Source organism: Myotis myotis, unplaced genomic scaffold, assembly GCF_014108235.1.
Source record: "Myotis myotis isolate mMyoMyo1 unplaced genomic scaffold, mMyoMyo1.p scaffold_m19_p_11, whole genome shotgun sequence".
NCBI lineage: Eukaryota > Metazoa > Chordata > Mammalia > Chiroptera > Vespertilionidae > Myotis > Myotis myotis.
The window spans coordinates 24,077,948-24,099,088 of record NW_023416315.1 but is presented as its reverse complement, the minus strand read 5'-3'; the positions used below and the strand labels follow the sequence as shown (position 1 = coordinate 24,099,088).

Genomic DNA, 21,141 nt, shown 5'->3' with positions numbered 1-21,141 from the left:
TTTTATAATAGGTTTACTAATAAAGGGCATGAAGACCATAAAATAAGTCTCAAAAGAACTATGGAATATAGGACAGGAGTCCAGGCATCTCAGTGCCAGAGCGCGATGAACACGGGGAGGTGGCAGCTTGGGAGCAGAACACTTGCCTCATCTACCACTCAGATGCAGGCCAGAGGAAAACGCTGGTGTTCCCCACACCTTTTCAGCAGGTCATTGCTAATGAGGCAAAGTCTCACCCATCCCAGAGCAATGATACATAAAGAACTCTATTGACCACAGTTCTCTAAAAGGGAGAGTTTACCAAAAACTTCCCCAAATAATCTGTCCAAGTCCATTCATCACTCATAACCACACAGTTCCTCCAGACCTGGGAAGGATCCAGTTTCTACTGGGTTCACTGTCAAACTTTCAATGGCATGTTGAAAGCAAATAAATGATAATTACAAGAAATAAGAAATAGGAACTGCTTTTGGCGGGGGCGGGGGGGGGGGGGGGGGGGGCAGAGTTTTCGGTTTGAGTAACCTGAATAAGAACAGAAACTGTACCACTTTCCAGCTGCGTGACCCTGGACAAGTTATTTCACCTTTCTGTACCTCAGTTGCCTCATCTGTAAAGTGGGGACATGGGACTGTTGTAAAGATAAAATGGGTTAATCTAGCACCTACCACGTAAGTGCTTACTAAATGTCAGCAATTTATGGGCCAGTGCTCAGTCAGGCCCTGGTGAAGACAGAGTCACCTATCTGCACCAATTATCCCCTTATATTGCCCGTTACATTCCTTCAAAATTATGTGGTCAAGATCAACTACCTCTAACAACTGTTTGCTCAAATTCATTGATGTCACAGTGATTTTCAGAGTCCCGAAACACCTCCCCAGAGGATTCCTGGGAGCCAGACAGGGAACCACTAGGCCAGATGCTATCCTACCTTTGAATAGCTCTGCCTTTATCTATCTCCACACACCAGGCTTCAGCCATACCCTCTCCTTTGAAGAAAAAAGTTTGAAAAGCATCCACCCAAAACACCCTACTTATCAGCCACTGCTTTTATTTCCAGCTCCAAGATGTCCTATTGCAGAAGGCAACCTTTAAATGGGTTATTTCTAATATTCAACATCAATGCCTCTGGTGACTTCTTGTTCAGGTCGTGGTTAATGTCAACCCCGCTGTCCCTACCGATGTCTTTTCCTGTGGGGCCGAGTTAAAGTGCCTCGTATTGTTGGCTTTACATTGTCATTTATACTCAGCCCCTCTAGTCTCACCCAACTTCTGTTCGGCAGTAATTCACAGACTCATCCCGGGCCAAATAGCATCTGATCAGAGTCCAACAGGAACCAGCATGGGGAAGACGAAAATGTGACAGTTCCTTCCCTTACAGACGTCGACATCCACGAAAGACTTCACCTAACAGGTTCCACAGTCCTTGCCTACATCTCTTGAGCTGGAAGTCATTGCGCCTCTCCCTAAAGTTCAAGACAGTCCTCTCATTCTCAGCACACGTTCATTCACCCCGTGTTCCTATGAGGGCAATCCTTGACTCTTCTATACTAACTCTGCTATTGTCTTGTCTTCCCCCAGACTAGATGGCATGGCATCCTACCTTCTTGCTTCCTTCCTTCTTTCTTTCTAAATAAAAACTCGTTTGGTTTCCCTTCTGCCAAAGCTTCTCTTAATGATGCTGCTATTTCTACTTCCTGGTGCTGCCAGGGAGGTCCCCGATCATTGATCGCTCTTACTATATTCAGAGCACATATGGAAAGAAAACAATAGGCTTCATTGAGATGTTACCAACTTTAAGAAGCTGTTGTTAATCTTTGGGAAATTTCTGACCTCTACAACTTACCCTCATTAAGCTTTCTTCTAAGTGTAATGTAGATCATGTCGTTTCTCCATTATAAGTACTTGCCTCACCTCACAAGAAAATAGCCATTTTCTGAGGTTTCCACCTTATTTATTCCAATGCCTCTTTAGTATGTTCTGAAATGTGGGCATCTTTCTAAAGCTTTAGCCCTTCTCCAAAGATGGGACATGCCAGACCTGAATGTAACTGACAGGGAGGTTCTGGGGCTCCTCCCTACCACCTCTCACCATTAATGTGAGCCTCCCCACCAGCAAGCGACAAAGGAAGAACCTTCCCGTCATCATGAAGGAAGGCAAGGGTTTTCTAACATTCCCTACACCCTAGAAAGCCAAACTGGTTACTAGGAGCAGGGCTCAAACTACCAGGCGAACCCCTAAATGAAGTGTTCTGTTAGGGCAATCCTTCGGCCTTACAAAAGAAGAGCCTTTTAAGATTTCCTTAAGATCTAGTTACTTCCAAAAACTGCTTCAAGCTCACATAAAAGCACCAAGAAAAACCTTTAAAAGAAGTCATTAAGGTAATTCTGCTCTGAGAAAAACAAAAACCAAAAACCACTATTTTATGCTGCAATTCCCAACTTGTAGCCTTGGTGTTTTATTTTTAGTATACTAGTTACTCGCCTTCCACGTCAAGAACCAGAGACCACCCTAGCTGGGTTGGCTCAGTGGATAGAGCGCTGGCGCCTGGATTAAAGAGTCCCAGGTTCTATTCTAGTCAAGGGGATGTACCTGGGCTACAGGTTCAATCTCTAGCCCTGGTCAGGATGGATGTGGGAGGCAACCAATCGATGTGTCTCTCTCACATAGATGCTTCTCTCTCTCAGTCTCTCCCCGTCTCTTCCAATCTCTCTAAAAATCAATGGGAAAATATCCTCGGGTGAGGATTAACAACAACAAAAAGAACCAGAGACCAACTCATGAATGTCAGAAGCTTGGATGCAACTGGAGGATGCTTTAGTTCTGAAGAACCAACGCCCCTACACCCCCCTCCTCCCCTGTGCTTAACCCAGAAGGCAGCTTCCATTCCTGTAGTGAAGTCAGTCACCCCAGACCACACACGTGGCCGAAGCTGTCCAACACTGCACAAACCTCCGGGAGTCTCCTCCCAAGACACTCATCTCCCAGCTCCCCTCTCCAGAGAAACTGGCTCTCCAGGCCTCGAGGTAAAGCCAACACACACTCTCAACTTTCCACCAGGACTGTGAGTCTGAGTTTGTACTCCTCGTAAGCGTCTGTCAGACCACACAGTCAAATCTTTGCCTCAGAAAATGTAGCGGCTCCAGCATGAGCACATCCGGGCCCTGCCAGCTTGCAGAGCCTCCCAATGCAGACGACGGCTCCGAGGCTCGGACTGTTTGACACGCAGTCACCGCTCCAGAGACACCATCCGACCTCGACCGCCTGACCCCACCATGAGAGCTGGCTGGCCCTTCACTCTGACACTTCGTGTACGTAACTAACGGCGCTCACATGTCTCTCAGAGAGGGTGCCCCTTTCAACATCTGTGAGTGCTTATTAGGAATTTTGATTATTTGGGTGAGAGAGCAGGACTCAGATAGTAAGATCAGGGAAAAGCTCCCTCAACGAAGTCCTTTCCAGCCCAACGTGGCTCAGTGGTTGAGCGATAACCTAAGAACCAGGAGGTCACGGTTCGATTCCCGGTCAGGTTGAAAGTGAATCCAGTCATACCTCTATTTTTTAGAGTATTACACCTGAGTCTATGTAGTTCCTATTGCATCAAATCAGGAGGCACATAACGTACAGTCTTTCTGCTTTCAGCGATTCTAAGAGTAATCAGTGGATTCGAAGTCTATTCTCTCTAATATTAAGGAGTCTGGACCTACTAGTGCAAAATCACCACTGTTGAAAATAAGGCCTTGGCACGAAACAGCCAGCACCCTCAGTGTGTACAGGTAAAAGTCATACAAAGTGACTCGTCTCAAAAAGGAAATAACAGATGGTGTTCATTTGCATCTTCAAGGAAAGGAAACCTCACACCATCTTATCCTACAGTAATTTTTTTTTTGTTTTTTGTTAATCCTTACCCTCGGATATTTTTTTCCATAGATTTTTTTTTAGAGAGATAGTGGAAGGAAGGCGGGGGGAGGGGGGAGAGAGAGAGAAACACTGATGTGATAGAAACACATGGATTGGTTGCCTCCCAAACACCCCCACACACACCGGGACTGGGATTGAACCTACAATCTAGATCCCTGCACATGCCTATGCTCTAACCATTTAGCGGTGCCAGCCAGGGCAACCCCTCAGTAAATTTTGTTGATCAATATTTCAAACAATCACTTAAAAAATTTTAAAGAGGTAAAAGTCAAGAGTTTCAAAGTCTAGTTCCAAACTTTTTACCATTCAGTATGTGTTCTTACTCAGTTATTTGTGTGCCCTCATTTGCCCATCTGAAAATGGAAATGTCACCAACTTCACCATACCTAAAGCAGCGGTCGCCAACCTTTCAGACCTCACGGACCACCAGTGGTCCACGGGCCACAGGCTAGCAACCGCTGCCTTAAAGAACTATGGATGAAGGTAAAACAAAATATAAAAGTCAGATATGGCAGCCCTGGCCAGGTAGCTCAGCGTCATCTCAACAGGCCAAGGTTGTGGGTTCAATCCCAAGTCAGGACATATACCAGAATCAACCAATGAATGCATAAATAAGTGGAACAACAAATCAATGTGTGTGTGTTTCTCTCTCAAAATCAATAAATAGCCCTGACCGGTTTGGCTCAGTGGATAGAGCATCAGCCTGAGGACTCAAGGGTCCCAGGTTCGATTCCAGTCAAGGGCATGTACCTTGGTTGTGGGCACATCCCAGTGTGGGGTGTGCGGGAGGCAGCTGATCGATGTTTCTCTCTCATTGATGTTTCTAACTCTCTAACCCTCTCCCTTCCTCTCTGTAAAAAAATCAATAAAATATATTTTTTTAAAAATCAATAAGTAAAAAATTTTTTAAAGTTAAATATGGCAGCCGAAACCGGTTTGGCTCAGTGGATAGAGCGTCGGCCTGCGGACTGAAAGGTCCCAGGTTCGATTCCGGTCAAGGGCATGTACCTGGGTTGCGGGCATATCCCCAGTTGGAGATGTGCAGGAGGCAGCTGATCGATGTTTCTCTCTCATCGATGTTTCTAACTCTCTATCTCTCTCCCTTCCTCTCTGTAAAAAATCAATAAAATATATAAAAAAATTAAAAAAAAATATGGCAAATAAAGATTTAGTCTCATGAATGAGGTTAAATTTTATCCAAAATAAGAATTTAGTAAACTACAAGCTTGAAAAACCACCAAAAGTACAATAAACTAAATGCTTAAGAAGCTACTGCAATCTAAATTTGAAGAGATACTATGAAAGAATTAAAATGAAATTGCCACTTGCCTGTATCCGATATACTACTATACTAATAATTCACTTGCTTAAAATTGGCTGCAACAATTTGACTATTTCATTAAAAGCTACAATACACAAGCAGAAAAAATCATATTTAACATGCATCATGTTGAAACAAAGCAATCAAACCACAACACTTGATTTGGGGACGCATCCTCCAAGCTATTCAATTCCTCAAATAAGTGTTCATCTAAAACAGGAAAATGCATTGAGCTTAACCTTATTTATACTGTTTCCATCTACAAAAGTATACTTTTTATGCATTATATATCTTGAAAAACACTCAAGCATATACCAAAGAACTAACTCCTCCTATAAAGATTAAACTCAATGAATAATATTGTTCTGGGTATAAATGCTGTATAAAATATTCTGAGCATAAATGAGTTGTTACCAATCGGGACCCTGGAAAATCAGACTTCTGACCAACTTCCCTCAACTCACCACCAAAGAAACCTTTTAACCATACTTTGCATTTTGATGAAGGTTCTGGTTTAGTGACTCATCAACTGTCATTTTAGAATACAAACATGAAACTTACAAAGCTAGTTACTCTTGATTTTTATATTAAAAATACACAAGAGCTAAGCAACTTCCCTTACACTGCCTCTCCAAGTTAGGTTTTAGGAACTTTCAGGTTCCATCATCTGGAAGAGTCAACAGATATTTTCTTTTATCTCTTCAACCACTGGTATTTCAAATTCTCACCATAACATCATTCTTATGCTTTGAAAATTGCTGACACCGACAAATCAATTGTGCTAAATATTTAGTTCGTGTTATGCCCAGCCACTACAGTGCCACCATCTGAGCAAAAGAAAGCAGAGTAACATTTTAAAGTAAAGCCTCAGTAGCAGGTATTTTTCTTTTAAAACAAATTTGCCAAGGAGGGAACTTCATATTTAAATATGTACAATTGGCAAACTCATCAGAAAGACCTCAAATAAAAAGATTCCGTTGGGATGAGACTGAATGAAGGGGATTACCCAAGAAGCTATTTCAACTTTTTTATAAGTATCTCAAAGAGCAAATTTTAAAAGATACAGAAGAAAAGCCCACACAACAAGACACAAACCGTAAGAGAGAAAAATTGTGTGTTCTAGGAGAAAAGCCTTTGGAAAAACCAACAACGGGCTTGGATATTGAAATCTTAATTTTAAATATGGAAATTCTTACCTCCCACTGTAAGTGAGGCGGGATATTTCGTATCTGAAGTTTCCGAATCCTGCAGAAGAATTTTTAAAAAATTTTTTTAAAAAGAAGAACACATATAAAAGCAAAAGACATTAATAGCCAACATGGGTATTTAAAAATGACTTAAATTATTAATTCTTTATTAACTAAAAACCCATATATAGTAAGAAAATGCAGCCCAATAAGGAAAAAGGAGACAAAGTTGGTCACGGGGGCCACACCGAGACCATTTGGAGATCCAGCGCATTAGATTGTTAGGGCTCATTTTTAAAGCCTCTAAAACTGGCAGAGACAATGTTTGAAACACATTTCATCTGACGACTATATTCTAAGTTTAAACCCTTCAGCCTCAAATTAAGCATTGCAGGACGCAAAGCCTTAGAGCAGAATGTTCTTAATGTGAGATTGCAGCCAAGGGGTGCAATTAAAAGACAGAATTCGGGGAACGTGGATGAGCGGTGGAGGGTGGCTATATATTTATTTTCACTATCCCCTGAAATTTAACGCCTCTTTTCAATCATAAATGATAGCATTAAACCACAGTAGAAGTACACTGCTAGTAATTTGACATCAACATAAATCCGTTCTCTATATATTACAGTAAGTTGTTGCAGATCTTTAAATATCATCTACACTCATTACTGTGAAATTTAGATGTGTTACTAGAACTTGTTACTTATGTTAAGGAGCACATGTTACTATGAGTTTTAACATTTTGCTAACTGTATTTCAAAGTAATCTATTTCCTCATAATCCTATGTATTTTATTTTATGCATTTAAAAACATCCTAAGAGGTCCATACATTTCAGGCTACCAAAGGAATCCACGGTAGAAAAACATTAAAAAAAAAAAAAACCCACCTTAGTTCAATGCCCACATATGTAACATGCATATATAGTATACTACGTATAATAATATCTATTACACACACACACACACACACATTCTTTTTTCAACACTGTCAGAGAGAGGAAGAGGAGGGGAGGGACAATAATCATATGAGATTTTAGCACAGACGCCACACACCAATCATAGCTATTTTTATAAAAAAAAAAAACCCAGCCAGCGTGGCTCTGTGGTTGAGCATGGACCTATGAACCAGGAGGTTCAGGGCACATCCATCGGTTGCAGGCTTGATGGGGATGGGGATAGGGGGTCATGCAAGAGGCAGCCAATCAGTGATTCTCTCTCATCTATGTCTCTCTCCCTCTCCCTTCCTCTCAGAAATCAATAAAAATATATTTTAAACAAATAGACTAGCAGTTAGATTTGACATCTCAAGTGAAATAAATTACTTAACTTCTAGAATTAGAAACATATTAGTTTTCCTTTCCAGGTCAAATAATCCACTTATTTTGAAGTACCACAGTAAAACACCAGATTAGACAAGATTCATGGCCTAGTCTTTTGTCCCTTCTACTTCCCCCAAAGCATGAGAACAAATGCTGCCAGAGGTACCGCCTATCCCTTAGGAAACCCTAAAGAATATGTATATTCTGTTTGTAATCATAATGTGGATAGTAAGGCGCATTCTTACATTATTTTTGAGACAATAAAACAAAGTGCAGTCACCAGGAGCAATATACCAAAGAGATAGTGAGAGTGTCAATTTAAGTAGAGAAAAAAAGATTTTAACCACCACCCAGTCTCAATTTACATATGAAATGCTAGTGTGAAATTTGCCTTTTTTTAAAAAAAAACTCATCTGCTAATCATAGTAAAAGCTGCAGGATGTGTACTATAGCTCTGTTTTTGTATAAGGTTTTATATTTTCTACAAAAGCCTTAATACACAGATTTCAAAACTGCTATATATTGCTTTAGTTAGCAGAAAAATTACTCACATTGCATAAATATTTATCCTGGGTAACCAAGGAAGGAAGAATTACTACAGATATGCAAATACTAATCTGTTTAATCAAACATTTGACCCAGTAAGAATTAGCAGCACAATCTTGAGAAACTAAGCATTTATTACCATTGGACTCATTCTTCTGGTATATACTACCAAAACTTTTTTCCAAAAGTATACATGTCAATGTACATACAGAGTTCTGGTCAACTAGCTGGTAATTATTCATATTATAAGAACAAACATCCACTTCACAGGACTCCCAATAAACATTTATATAGAATACTACGTTGTGTATATCACTAACCATGTTTCCCAATGCAATCTTCAAAATGTACATCCAGCATCAACCCGTGCACCTGGAGGTCACCAGTTCAATTCCCAATAAGGGCACGTACCCAGGTTTCAGGCTTGATCCACAGTGGGTGGGGGTGGGGGGCGTGCAGGAGGCAGCCTATCAATGATTCTCTCTCAGCATTAATTCCTCTCTCATTCTCCCTTCCTCTCTGAAATCAATACAAATATATATATTTTAAAAACATTATCATCTGCTTCCTATGTGAGCTTTTAGAGTTGTTTTGTCTAGGTTTGATTCCAAATACTTAAAAGTTGGTAGAATTGATATTGGCATTTGTTTCTATTCTATGGTGACCAAAGCACTGAAGTTCAATTTAACTATCAGCAAAATTAAGTTCTACACACCAAGGTAGTAGAAATAGCACACACACTCCGTAAGAGCAGGGTGTAGGCTGTATTCAGAACCTAGAGCAGTGCTTGGCACCTGGGAGGCACTCACTCAGTAATTATATTAAATTGTGTTATAATATACAGAAGGAAAAGAAAACAGGACTCACAGATCTGCCATCCAGAAACAACTAACATTTCCAATGATTTCCTTAAAAATATAAGGGGAGTGCCCTGGCCAGTGTGACTTAGTTGGGTGAGCGACCTCAGGGCACTGAGGGCTTGGCTTGCCAGGTCGATTCCAGGTCGGGGCACATGCCCAATCCCTGGTCAAGGTGCGTGCAGGAGGCAACAGATCTATGTTTCTCTCTAACATCAGTGTTTCTTTCTCTCTCTCTCTCTCTCTCCTCTCTCTCTCTCTCCCTCCCTCCCTCTTGCTCTCTCTTTTCCTCCCTGCCTCTTGCTCTAAAATCAACTTTAAAAAATAAAAATTAAAAATTACAAGGTGGGTGAGAGCTACCACACTTAAGTCTGAGAGCAAAAATCATAAAAAATATTTAATTACTGTGTTATTTTAAAAAAGAACCCCAACACAATCTATTTATAAGTTAACCATATAGAATTTAAGGGTTCTCCCCCAAAGAGAAAATTAGGTAAAGTTTGTTTAACATGTGGGCTTGAAATATTAGTTACCATGAAAATTCAATACTAGTTATTTATTAAAAGCAATTTAAATTACAGGATAACGAGCCAACAGAAAAGCTCACGTAGGCTCCAAAGGGCGTCTTCAGGATCTGTAGTCATCAGTGAACTGGTTTAAGTTAACTTCAGAGCAATTTTCACAGTGACACCACACTCGACAAGCTAATAAAACCGACCACCCTACGCCCATACCAGCTTCCATGATCAAGTATGATCACCGGATCTTCGTTAGTATGCTTACACCTGTACCAGCAAGTCCCACGGCCATGCTGAAGTACACCAGTAAATAGCTATAAAAAATAAGGACCTTTTGAGTTTAAACTTCACTACAACACCATTGATGCTCCTCAAAAGTAACAAAAATTCCTTGATACCAGATATCCATTCTGTTTACTTCCAACTGCCTATAACTATCTTTTTACAGTTGGTTTGTTCATGTTAAGATCCCGCCAAGAGGCACACGTGTAGAGCTGATGTCTCTTTAGGTCTACTTGATACAAGAGTTTCCCTTCACTGCTCTCATGCCATTTATTTGGTGGTCCAGGTCATAAATCCTGTACAATTATTCATTCTGGATTTTATCCACTGTATTCTCTATCGTAACTGTTTACTATGTTGTATATTTCTTATATCACAAAGCATAAAACATCTATGAACCCACCTGACCAAATAGAGTAAGACAGCTGAAGTTACCCATGCTACTGCCTCCCAGAATGTAACCATCACCCCCAGCTTGTCGTTCTCATGCTTTTAAAAAATATATTTTATTGATTTTAGAGAGGAAGGGAGAGGGAGAAAGAGACAGAAACATCAATGATGAGAGAGAATCATTGATCGGCTGCCTCCTGCACATCCCACACTGGGGATCGAGCCCACAACCCAGGCATGTGCCCTTGGCCGGAATCAAACCTGGGACGCCCTCAGTCTGTAGGCCGATGCTCCATCCATTGAGCCAAACCAGCTAGGGCTCTCATGCCTTTTATTTCTAAGTATTAGTATCTCTTAAAACAACACTAAGTAGGCAAAATACTAATATCAGTCCTTAAAGATGACCAAAACTTCACACTAAAAATCTAGTCAGTGTTCAAACAGCCACAATTTATAAAAAAAAAAAAAAAAATTGTTTTTATAATTGTTTCTTCAATCAGTATCCAAGGAAGGTCCACACATTATACTTGGTTGATTATGACACTAGTCTCAATCTATACATTTCCCTTTTTTTCTTACCACCTACTTGGAGGTAAAAAATCCCAAATCTATCATTTGTCCTGCCTGGATTTTGCTAATTAAACCCCCATGATGGTGTTTAATATGTTCCTCTGTGCCCCACACAAGCGGTAATTAAATCTGAAGACTCAATTTGGTTTTTGCTGCTGCTGTTTGGGTAAGAAGGTCAACAATACGTCACAGGGGGAGTGTCGTACTCCATGAGGAGATCATGGGGAGATCCATTTATCTCTGGTTGCCTTCCTAAAATGTTGCAATCCCTAATGATCACTGCCTAAACCAGTGATGGCGAACCTATGACACACGTGTCAGAGGTGACACGCGAACTCATTTTTTTGGTTGATTTTTCTTTGTTAAATGGCATTTAAATATATAAAATAAATATCAAAAATATAAATCTTTGTTTTACTATGGTTGCAAATATCAAAAAATTCCTGTATGTGACACGGCACCAGAGTTAAGTTAGGGTTTTTCAAAATGCTAACACACCCAGCTGAAAAGGTTCGCCATCATTGGCCTAAACACATTATTCCATTCAAAGCTGAAAAGTGGCGTCTTCTGTGACTAGGCTGAAGTTCTTCCATAAAGAACAACTCCCTTATCGAATACTTGGACACCCGGGAGCACAGTGCGTACAGAGAAGGCACGAGAAGTACTGGATGCCTCCACCTCTACAGCTGTTTCGTGCCCCCTCTCCCACACCCTCACACACTCACCTCTGATTGCACCCCCACACACTGAAGCTGTCTGCCTCCTTCCCCCTAAGCATCCATCTTTCCTTTTTACCTCAGGGCTTCTCCAAAGTGTCAGAAGAGTTCGTGAGCAGCCAGCCCAGAAGCACCTGAGAGTTGAAACCCTTAAAACAACCTGCAATTTACAGGCTAGGTAGGGGGTGGGAGCCAGTAGATAAATGCCCAGGCTACCAGCAGGGAGGCATTCCGCACTTTTCTCTAAGGCCCCACCCATTTCCTTATGGCCAATCAGTCAAGTACCCTTCATTGGCTTTTCCTCATTCCCCTTTTCACTTTCCTTATTCCTCACTTTTGCTCTTGGAAATCATCTCCAAAATAAATCAGCTTCATGCAAGTCCTCATCTCAATCTCTTCTTTCAAGAGCTCAAAGACATCATTATTGTCAAAATTTTCAGTTGGTGCTCTGGCATTGTGCAAAGCTGACCAAATGTTTATTTTTTTCAGAATCATTATAAATTCATGTATTCATAGAGATTCTGTATGTATCAATCCATTGCATTCATTCTTTCTGAAGCTCAAACTGCCCTGTCTTTGTCAGTGGAAGCTTCTTCACGTTGGTCTCTGCATCTTTTGGCATGACTCTAGTAAGCTCTGGGAGCTCTATTGCTTTCTGTTCTGACTTGATAAATCCAGGTTCAACTTGTACACTTCCTGCAATCAGCCTTGGTCCCCCTCCCTTTTTTTTTTTTTTTTATTTCAGAGAAAGGAAGGGAGAGGGAGAGAGGGATAGAAACATCAATGATGAGAGGAAATCGTTGATCGGCTGCCTCCTACAGGCCCCCCTACTGGGGATTGAGCCCACAACCAGGCATATGCCCTGACAGGGACTCAAACCGTGACCTCCTAATTCATGGGTCGATGCTCAACCACAGAACCACACAGGCCAGGCGCAATGGTCCCTTTTAAATCAGAAATAATACACAGAGACACGATCTGGTCACTAAGGTGCTCACTGTTGTTGGGTTGGTCATTGCTCTGAGATCAGAGCTAGAAAATATACATTATGTTTGAAAGAGAAATAAACCATGTGTTCATAACGATATTTCCAATTCACATTTTAGATTCCTAGTTTTTTGCCAAAAGTCTTTGGTAGTTGCATCTTTTCTTCTACTGTAAAGTTAAACAACAGTTTAAACAATATAAACAGGAAATGCTTTATGTGTCCCCCCAAAAAATGTGTCCTGTTGCAGCCCTAGCCCCCTATGATGGTATTAAGAGGCAGGGCCTTTGGGAAATAGGTAGGCTCAGTTGAGGTCATGAGGGTAGAGCCCTCATAATGGGATTACTGTCTTTTTAAGAAGAGAAAACAGGCTCTCTTCACTGGCACCGAGAGAAAAAAGCCACGTGTGTCTACAGCCCAGAATGTATCTGTCCACAAGTCTCACCAAGCACCCAACCAATCTGTCTTCACCTTGATCTTGGACCTCCCAGGCTCTAGAATTATGAGAAATAAATGCCTACTGCTTAAGCCACCCAGTCCGTGGTATTTTGTTATAGCAGCCCAAACCGCCCAAGACAATATCTATTATCTCATTTAACCCTTGCAGTCAGCATTTTATAGACAGGAATCAAAAGCAGGAGTTTAACGTGTCCAAGTACACACTGCTAATGTGTGGCAGGGTCGGAGTCTACATCTGGGCGTTCTGGCTCCAGAGTCTGTCCTCTTCACTTCACTCACTATATTCAGTCTTACTGATTCCACTTGTAATCCAACCAATAATGTAACCTTGTCAAGTAACTCCAGAAAAGTAACAGGTTGCACGTTAAACCCAAAAGGTCAAGAGCATGCTAATCCTAAAACAAAATCTTCACATTACCCCACAGCTTACATCAATCAATAATTTATATACCAAGATTCGATACTGACAATAAATGGACATGGTTGCATATTAATACTAAGAAGGAAGGCAAATATACTGAAAACTAAGCTAACTCAAGTATTTGGTGACCAGTGAGTCTATTCAACAGGCAAAGTTCCCTGAAGGTTAAATTATTTCTATCTTATTCACCGCTGTATATTCAGGTGCTGAAATTGCCTGGCTCATAGCACCTGAGCAATAGCTCAACATTGTTACACAAGGAATTAAGGAAGAAAAGTCTCCTTAAACATTACAGTTCTAAGTAGGCATCCCCCAGCTCCCAGGTCTCCATGGGAACAACATTCATGTTTTATTTAGTCCCCTTAACTAAAACAGAGGTGTATTTATCTTCCAAAGCTGTGCACCTTTTCATCATCTATCTACAACAGTCTGACAACCTTAACTGTACGGAGAGAAACTTGACCGAAGCCAGGGATATGGGTTGGTAGAGTCCAAGAACCAAATGCTCTTCTCTGTGTGCTCCTATTACCAGCGTTTGCAAGTGCACACTGCCATCTCTCTTCCTCTTAGGAGATGAATGTCCCTTCAAGGGAGGATTACAGTTAAGGTTCTTGCACTTAGAATATGTACAAGGTTAAGATGACAGAACATTGCTCAAAAAATAATAGTTGAAGTCAATTGGGCACAAACTGATCCCTGATTCCTGAGTAATCAAAGATTTCTGTAGTCTCCAGACTGAGACTTAATCTGAAAATGTGCCTTTAACCAAAAAAGTTACTCCCAGTATTTCAACCAACCACAGACACACACAGAGTTGAACATCACGGAAGAGTTCTTTTTAAGTAAGAGGCTCACTGCCTGTGTGATTCAAAGTGTAGCTCCTTCAAAAGTGTGCTATTCACACAATACAGCCATTTACACATATCTTCCTTGAAACTTAGGGTGGTCACAAGGGAATAAAGTACTCAGATACAAAACCTCTAATTTGTTTGAGTCACACTGAAAATTAATCATTCCCAAATTTTTCCATAGTTAAGCTAATTTTATATATACCATTACATTTTTTTCCAGCAAGACTCATCATATTTTTAACAAGTGATTTTTAAAGCTAAGTATCTTAAAACTTCTTTGTTCAATGGAGTAGCTACTAGCCACATGAGGCTTCTGAGTACTTGAAATGTGGCTAATCCAGTCAAATGGAATTGTTCCATGAGTGTAAAGTACATAACAGATTTTGAAAACTTAGTACCAAAAACAGAGAATATAAAATTTCAAGTTTTTAATAGTGATCACATGTGAAGAGATTGACATTTTAGACATACTGGGTTGTACACAATATGAAAGCTCCTGTCACCTGTTACTTTTGACATCTTACTGTGGCTACTAGAAAAGTTAAAATTTTACATGTATATAAAATTTCACACTTTTCAATTGGAAGAGCTGATCTAAAACTTAGTATACTTGATAATCAAGGGTAAAACTAATTGATAAAATTGTATTTGTTTGTGAAGGACATTTCAGGAATAATTAAGAAACAACATTTTACCATCACTAAGTGACTGTGCCTGTGAGAAGAGATATTTTAAGATGATGAAACTTTTAAAAGTGCTGTATTTTGAATATTGGGTATCTCTTCATTAACACCTTTCATTTCACATTACTGCCAATGAGATGTGGTACTTTTCCAAGGCAAATTCTTGAGTTTGTCCTTGATCAAGTTATAACATATTCTCATCAACTTTGGAAACTATAATAATCCCACCCGAGAGTATGAAGAAGGAAGAGAGTTTGGATGACTTCTTGTTTCCAAGAAGTAGAGTTAGACAACCAATATGGCTTATTTTTCCAATTTTAATACATTTTGTAGAATCAAGCAAATAAAATAAGCCAACAACTATTACTGCTCACAAGAGAATCATTATGCAAATTGTTTCATACCACAGAATTCTTATATAGCAAACACACACACACAATAATGAAGGAAGACAAATTTGATCCAAATATCTGACATTCCTCACAGCCTAAGCAACTCACCCTTGCTTTTCCTCCAAGATATTGCCATACTAGACCTTGCAGAGAAGCCTGCTCCCAGCAGAATGCTTACTATAAATGCAGTGCTCCCTTCCCAGTCTCACAGCAGCAAATTCTTCCTGCTTAAGAAGCTATTTTACCTTCTAGTGAGGTAAGAAAAGAAAAACCAGCCGAAACCGGTTTGGCTCAGTGGATAGAGCATCGGCCTGCGGACTGAAAGGTCCCGGATTCGATTCCGGTCAAGGGCATGTACCTGGGTTGTGGGCACATCCCCAGTAGGAGGTGTGCAGGAGGCGGCTGATCGATGTTTCTCTCTCATCGATGTTTCTAACTCTCTATCTCTCTCCCTTCCTCTCTGTAAAAAATCAATAAAATATATTTAAAAAAAGAAAAGAAAAGCCAGGCATGTTTATCCTGCTTAAGGAAGAATAGGTTAGAAACTGTTTCACTTAGTAACATGGTTCCTCATCTATACCAATTTTCCCCCAAACTTGAACTTTCACATTAATAAACTATTTGAATCTGTGTTATTCTTTAAACAAATAAAACCTTTCTCAGACATTAAAAATTTCCTATGTCTTGCCTATGATATGTTTGTCAATCTAAAAAAATTAAACCTGAAAATGACCAAATCTCTAACCTAGCTGTCAGAGATATAGAACATGCCAGAAGACACCACATCAGCAAAAGGCAGATCTAGGAAACTCTCAGCACAAACATCTTAAGTTTTTTGTTTTGTTTTTTAATATATCTTTAATGACCTCAGAGATGAAGGGAGAGGGAGAGGGAGAGGGAAGGGAGAGAGAGATATAAACAACAGTGATGAGAGAGAATCATCCATCGACTGCCTCCTGCACGCTCCCCACTGGGGACCAAACCTGCAACCCGGGCATGTGCCTTGACCAGGAATCAAACCATGGCCTCCTGGTTCATAGGTAGACGCTCAACCACCGAGTCACGCCAGCCACGCCTAAGTTTTTTTAAATAAATTTCAAAGAAAAAGGATGGGAAACCTGACATTTAAAAAAACACAACAACAACAAAAACCCTAAGACCTATCAACCAATCATAATGTATGAAACCTGTTTAAATCCTAATTAAAATAAACTGGGGGTGAGGTGGGGACTTAATTAGACAACTAGGAAAAACTGGAATATTTTATATCAATGAATTAGTGCCAATGTTTTCTTGATGTAATAACAGTATTATCTATGCTTTTCTTATCCTTTAGAGATGTATCCTAAAGAATTTAGAAGTGTAATAGGCTTGCTGTCTTGAATTTGCTTCAAAAATTCATCCAGGGAGGAATGACACTGGGGTACAGAGATCCAATAAGGCTGGTCATCAATGGTGAATTTTTAAAAATTATTGATTTTAGAGAGAGAGGAAGGAGAGGGAGGGAGAGAAACATCAGAGAGAGAAATATCAATCAGCTGCCTCCTGTATATGCCCCGAATGGGGATTGAACCCGGAACCTGGGTATGTGCCCTGACCAAATTCAAATTCTAACCCAGCCGGTGTGGCTCAGTGGTTGAGTGTCGACCTATGAACCAGGAGGTCACAGTTAGATTTCCGGTCAGAACTCATGCCTGCAGTGTGAGCTGGACCCGCAGTGTGGGGTGTGCAGGAGGCAGCCGATCAATGACTCTCTCTCTCTCAATGATATTTCTATCCCTCTCTGCCTCTCCCTTCCTCTCTGAAATCAATAAAAACATATTTTTTTTAAAAATCTAATGCGACCCTTTGGTCCATGGGACAACACTCCAACCAACTGAGCCACACTGGCCAGGGCCGGGTGCTGATTCTTGAAACTAGGTGAGGGTTATAGAAGAACTTATTATTCTGTCTCTCCTACAGTACTTTTCACATTTCCTCATTTTTTTCCTGCTCTCTGAAATCTGGAAGTCACCATCTTTACAAATAACAAATTCCATCAAAATCAAAGGCTGGGGTTATGAGTTCTCTGTACCATGAGGAAGGGAGTTTTAGAAAAGAATTATGATTGACGTTTACAGTGGAAGCCCTGGGACCAGTTCTCCGAGGATACTCAGGGACGAATGTACATTTAAATTCATTCTGCTGCTAAGTATAGTGTCCATTCAAATACAGGATATTCACAAAAATTTTGTTTTACAACAATGTGTATTAATGGAACATCTGTGCTATTTATTTAAAAGGAATCCTTTGTGAGAGTGGGACAACAATTGTACCCAATCCGAATGTATGTCGATTCTGATACAAATAAGAGATGCTGCAGATGAAAAGTTGCATCCTCCAACTAGAAAGACTGAAGGCAGCAACATGCAGGAGAAAGTGAGTCATTTCCAGGTTATTTCTTCTGCCATGGCTACAATTTGACAATAAAATTTTAAATGTCTGTCTCTCTCTTCCTCTCTGAAATCAATAAAAATATACATTTTAAAAATCAATAAAAAAATGACCTCGGGTGAGGATTAACAATAAAATAAAATAACAGATATCATTTACTCAGGGACTCCTAATGGATAAAAGACTATGCCAGGCATTTGAAATACATTTTCACTCTAACTTACACCAACTGAACTAAGCAGGTATTAATACTCTCACTTCACAGATTAAGGAAACAGTATCTAGAAATTGTTTTAATCGAGGTCAAGAAGCAGGTAAATGAAAAACCAAATTCAAATTCTAACTCCAATTCTAACTCCAATTTCTATGCTATTTCTACTATAATTTTAGGTGTCTACTATTTGGCTTCTATGAAACAACAACAAAAAAACCAACAACACAGATCTCCAAGAAAACTGTCCAATATAATAATAACTACATAAACCTCCCTCTAGAAAAGCAGCATTGGATGTTATCTAACTTATATCCACATGCTATAGAAGAGGCCCAAGGAGTCAGTCACATCAACATAGAGCAGACCATTTCGAGATAACAAAACCTCCCTCCTCACCAAGCAGCTAACATGACACATGAATAAGACAAATAGCTGTGCAAACTGGCAATAAAAGGTGCAATGCATATGATATTTCAAGAAGTTCTCCTCTACCAGGAAGTCCTTTTAAGGGTCCTAAATACGTCTACAGTTACTAGATGTGCAATTTAAAAAGTGACATGCTAAACCTTTGCCTATTGGAATGTAATATCATGGAATGTAGTATCATGCTTATAATCACTGATTATATGCAAAAACATGTTACCTGTGACTAACATCTCCAAGCCCATGGGGACACAGGTCTCTTAAAGGAAGAAATTCTTGGTCTTCTTGAGGTACTGATGTAACTGGTCAAAAAGTTTAACATGAGCCAAAAGGAGAGTGGGCACTGAGCACCAAGTTACCTTTGCACAGTACTCACCCTCCAGTGTACCCAGACCACATCTACCTGCCCTCGGGCTTTCTCTGTAACACAGACACCGAGAGTTGTAAATGGTCCTCCCGCCCTTTAAGTACTCTAACCCTTTTGAAAGCTTTGCTATTAGGAAAGCCATCACAAACTAAACCTGTCATTAGCAATCTGTACAGGGCATTAAATTTTAGAGGGCTGGGCTTTAGACTTTAGCACCTTGTAAAAATGTTGAAATAAAAGCTTATGCATTACAAAACACTTAAGAACGTGTTAAACGCGGACCAAGCACTTTAATTGCCTAAAGACTGACTTGTAGAAACAAGTGCAAAACGTAAGCTATCAGGAAAGACTGTCCACCAGGGGGCAATACACCAGGACTCCAGCACACACCTAACTACCAGCCATCCATTCATCAGGTTTTTTGGTTTATTTTTAGCTTTAAAAAAAAAAAAGTCAAAGTTTTAACATTTTTTTCTAAGAGATCCTACAGCGGTAATATACACTTGCATTTAGCACACTCTATTGGTGATTAAAACTAGAACGCATCTTACACACAGAGTAGGACATCAGTGACAAATGTTTGGGATTCTAAATCCCTTCCGGATAGATTTAGCTGTTAGACAGTACGTAATTACCCCTATGTTTAGAACTTCAGGTATTTTTGAACTTGGGAAGGCTTTAAATATATCAAGTGGGTAACTCAAAAACGAGTTTCAGAATTCTATCTTCACTGTGATACCAGCAGAAAAAATACTGTACATGTAAAAGTCTGTCTTTTTGAAAACCATGACAGTTATGACACCAAATAGTATCAAAACAATCAACCAGAACCAACCGCACACACATCTTAATATTCTGCAGATAAAGAGAAGCTTTCAGAATCTTAACAGCTCCCATTCATCCAGTAACTGCAAACCACCTAACACAGTCCGAAGAGTCGGTGCAGCTATGCATTTAAAGTTACTGCCAGTTATGACAATGGCTAAGAATATGTTAATGCACACATCACTCACAAAAATGTGCTTTTTTTTTTTAAAAACATATTTTATTGATTTTTTTACAGAGAGGAAGGGAGAGAGATAGAGAGTTAGAAACATCGATGAGGAGAAACATCGTCAGCCGCCTCCTGCACACCCCCCTACTGGGGATGTGCCCGCAACCCAGGCACATGCCCCTGACCGGAATCGAACCCGGGACCCTTCAGTCCTCAAGCCGAGGCTCTATCCACTGAGCCAAACCGGTTTCGGCAAAAAAAATGTGCTTTCTTACTTGGATAAAATTACTGTAAAATGTTCATTTTTCTCTTTCAAAATTGTAAGATAATGCTTTTGTCTCCCTAGCACCTGGGCAAACTAGTTGTCATTAGATAACGAGCAGGGTTTCAATAGATGAGTTGAAGAATAAAATTGCAATAAAGCCACAAGTCACCACAAATATCAATAGTTTTTTTAAAATACAATCTCTTGAAGCAGACTTATTATCACTTGGCTATAAGCTAATGTTGAGATTTTTAGTTTTGTTCAAAGTTACCAATAAAGAACTATTTTTTTTTTAAATATATTTTATTGATTTTTTACAGAGAGGAAGGGAGAGAGAGATAGAGAGTTAGAAACATCAATGGGAGAGAAACATCGATCAGCCGCCTCCTGCACATCTCCTTCTGGGGATGTGCCTGCAACCCAGGCACATGCCCTTGACCGGAATCGAACCCGGGACCCCCCAGTCCGCAGGCCAACGCTCTATCCACTGAGCCAAACCGGTTCCGGCAAAGAACTATATTTTCAAAAATCTCAATTCTTAGCATTTTTGTGTTTTTTCATTATTGGAATAACAAGTAATACTATACAACTCAGACTCTGCTGAGACCAATCTCCTGATTTTTCAAAGTTTCAGTGTTTCAAATTTAATCAATAAGTTTTTGTTTTATGTACTTTGCTATTATTTCATTAAAATATTCATCCAGTTCTCTGATAAATTTAAAAATTTAGGGTGGCAGTAATTAAACCAAATTGAAAATTAAAATAAAACTAGGGAACTAGAATTTTATGTTTGACCAAGCCATTTGGAAGCAGTTTAATGAAATTTTAACATTGCAAACTGATTACACTATCATAAAATTTAAAAGCTATTCTTAAAAAGGTGAATACTAATACACAAATCTATCGTGACCAAACTAAAATTTGTCAGATCTACATATTTAGACAGTATAAACTAATTTTTTTAAATATATTTATTAATTTTTTTACAGAGAGGAAGGGAGAGAATACAGAGTTAGAAATATCGATGAG

General features: G+C 39.8%; 1 protein-coding gene across 1 annotated transcript in view; it reads right to left on the bottom strand.

Moving 5' to 3' along the window:
• The window catches only part of IGF2BP3 (insulin like growth factor 2 mRNA binding protein 3), a 107,538-nt gene that overhangs the window by 61,378 nt on the left and 25,019 nt on the right, over positions 1–21,141 (bottom strand). Inside the window, exon 3 of the mRNA XM_036327896.1 lies at positions 6,436–6,484. Coding sequence (XP_036183789.1) covers positions 6,436–6,484 — 49 coding nt within the window. The remainder of the gene's footprint in view (positions 1–6,435; positions 6,485–21,141) is intronic.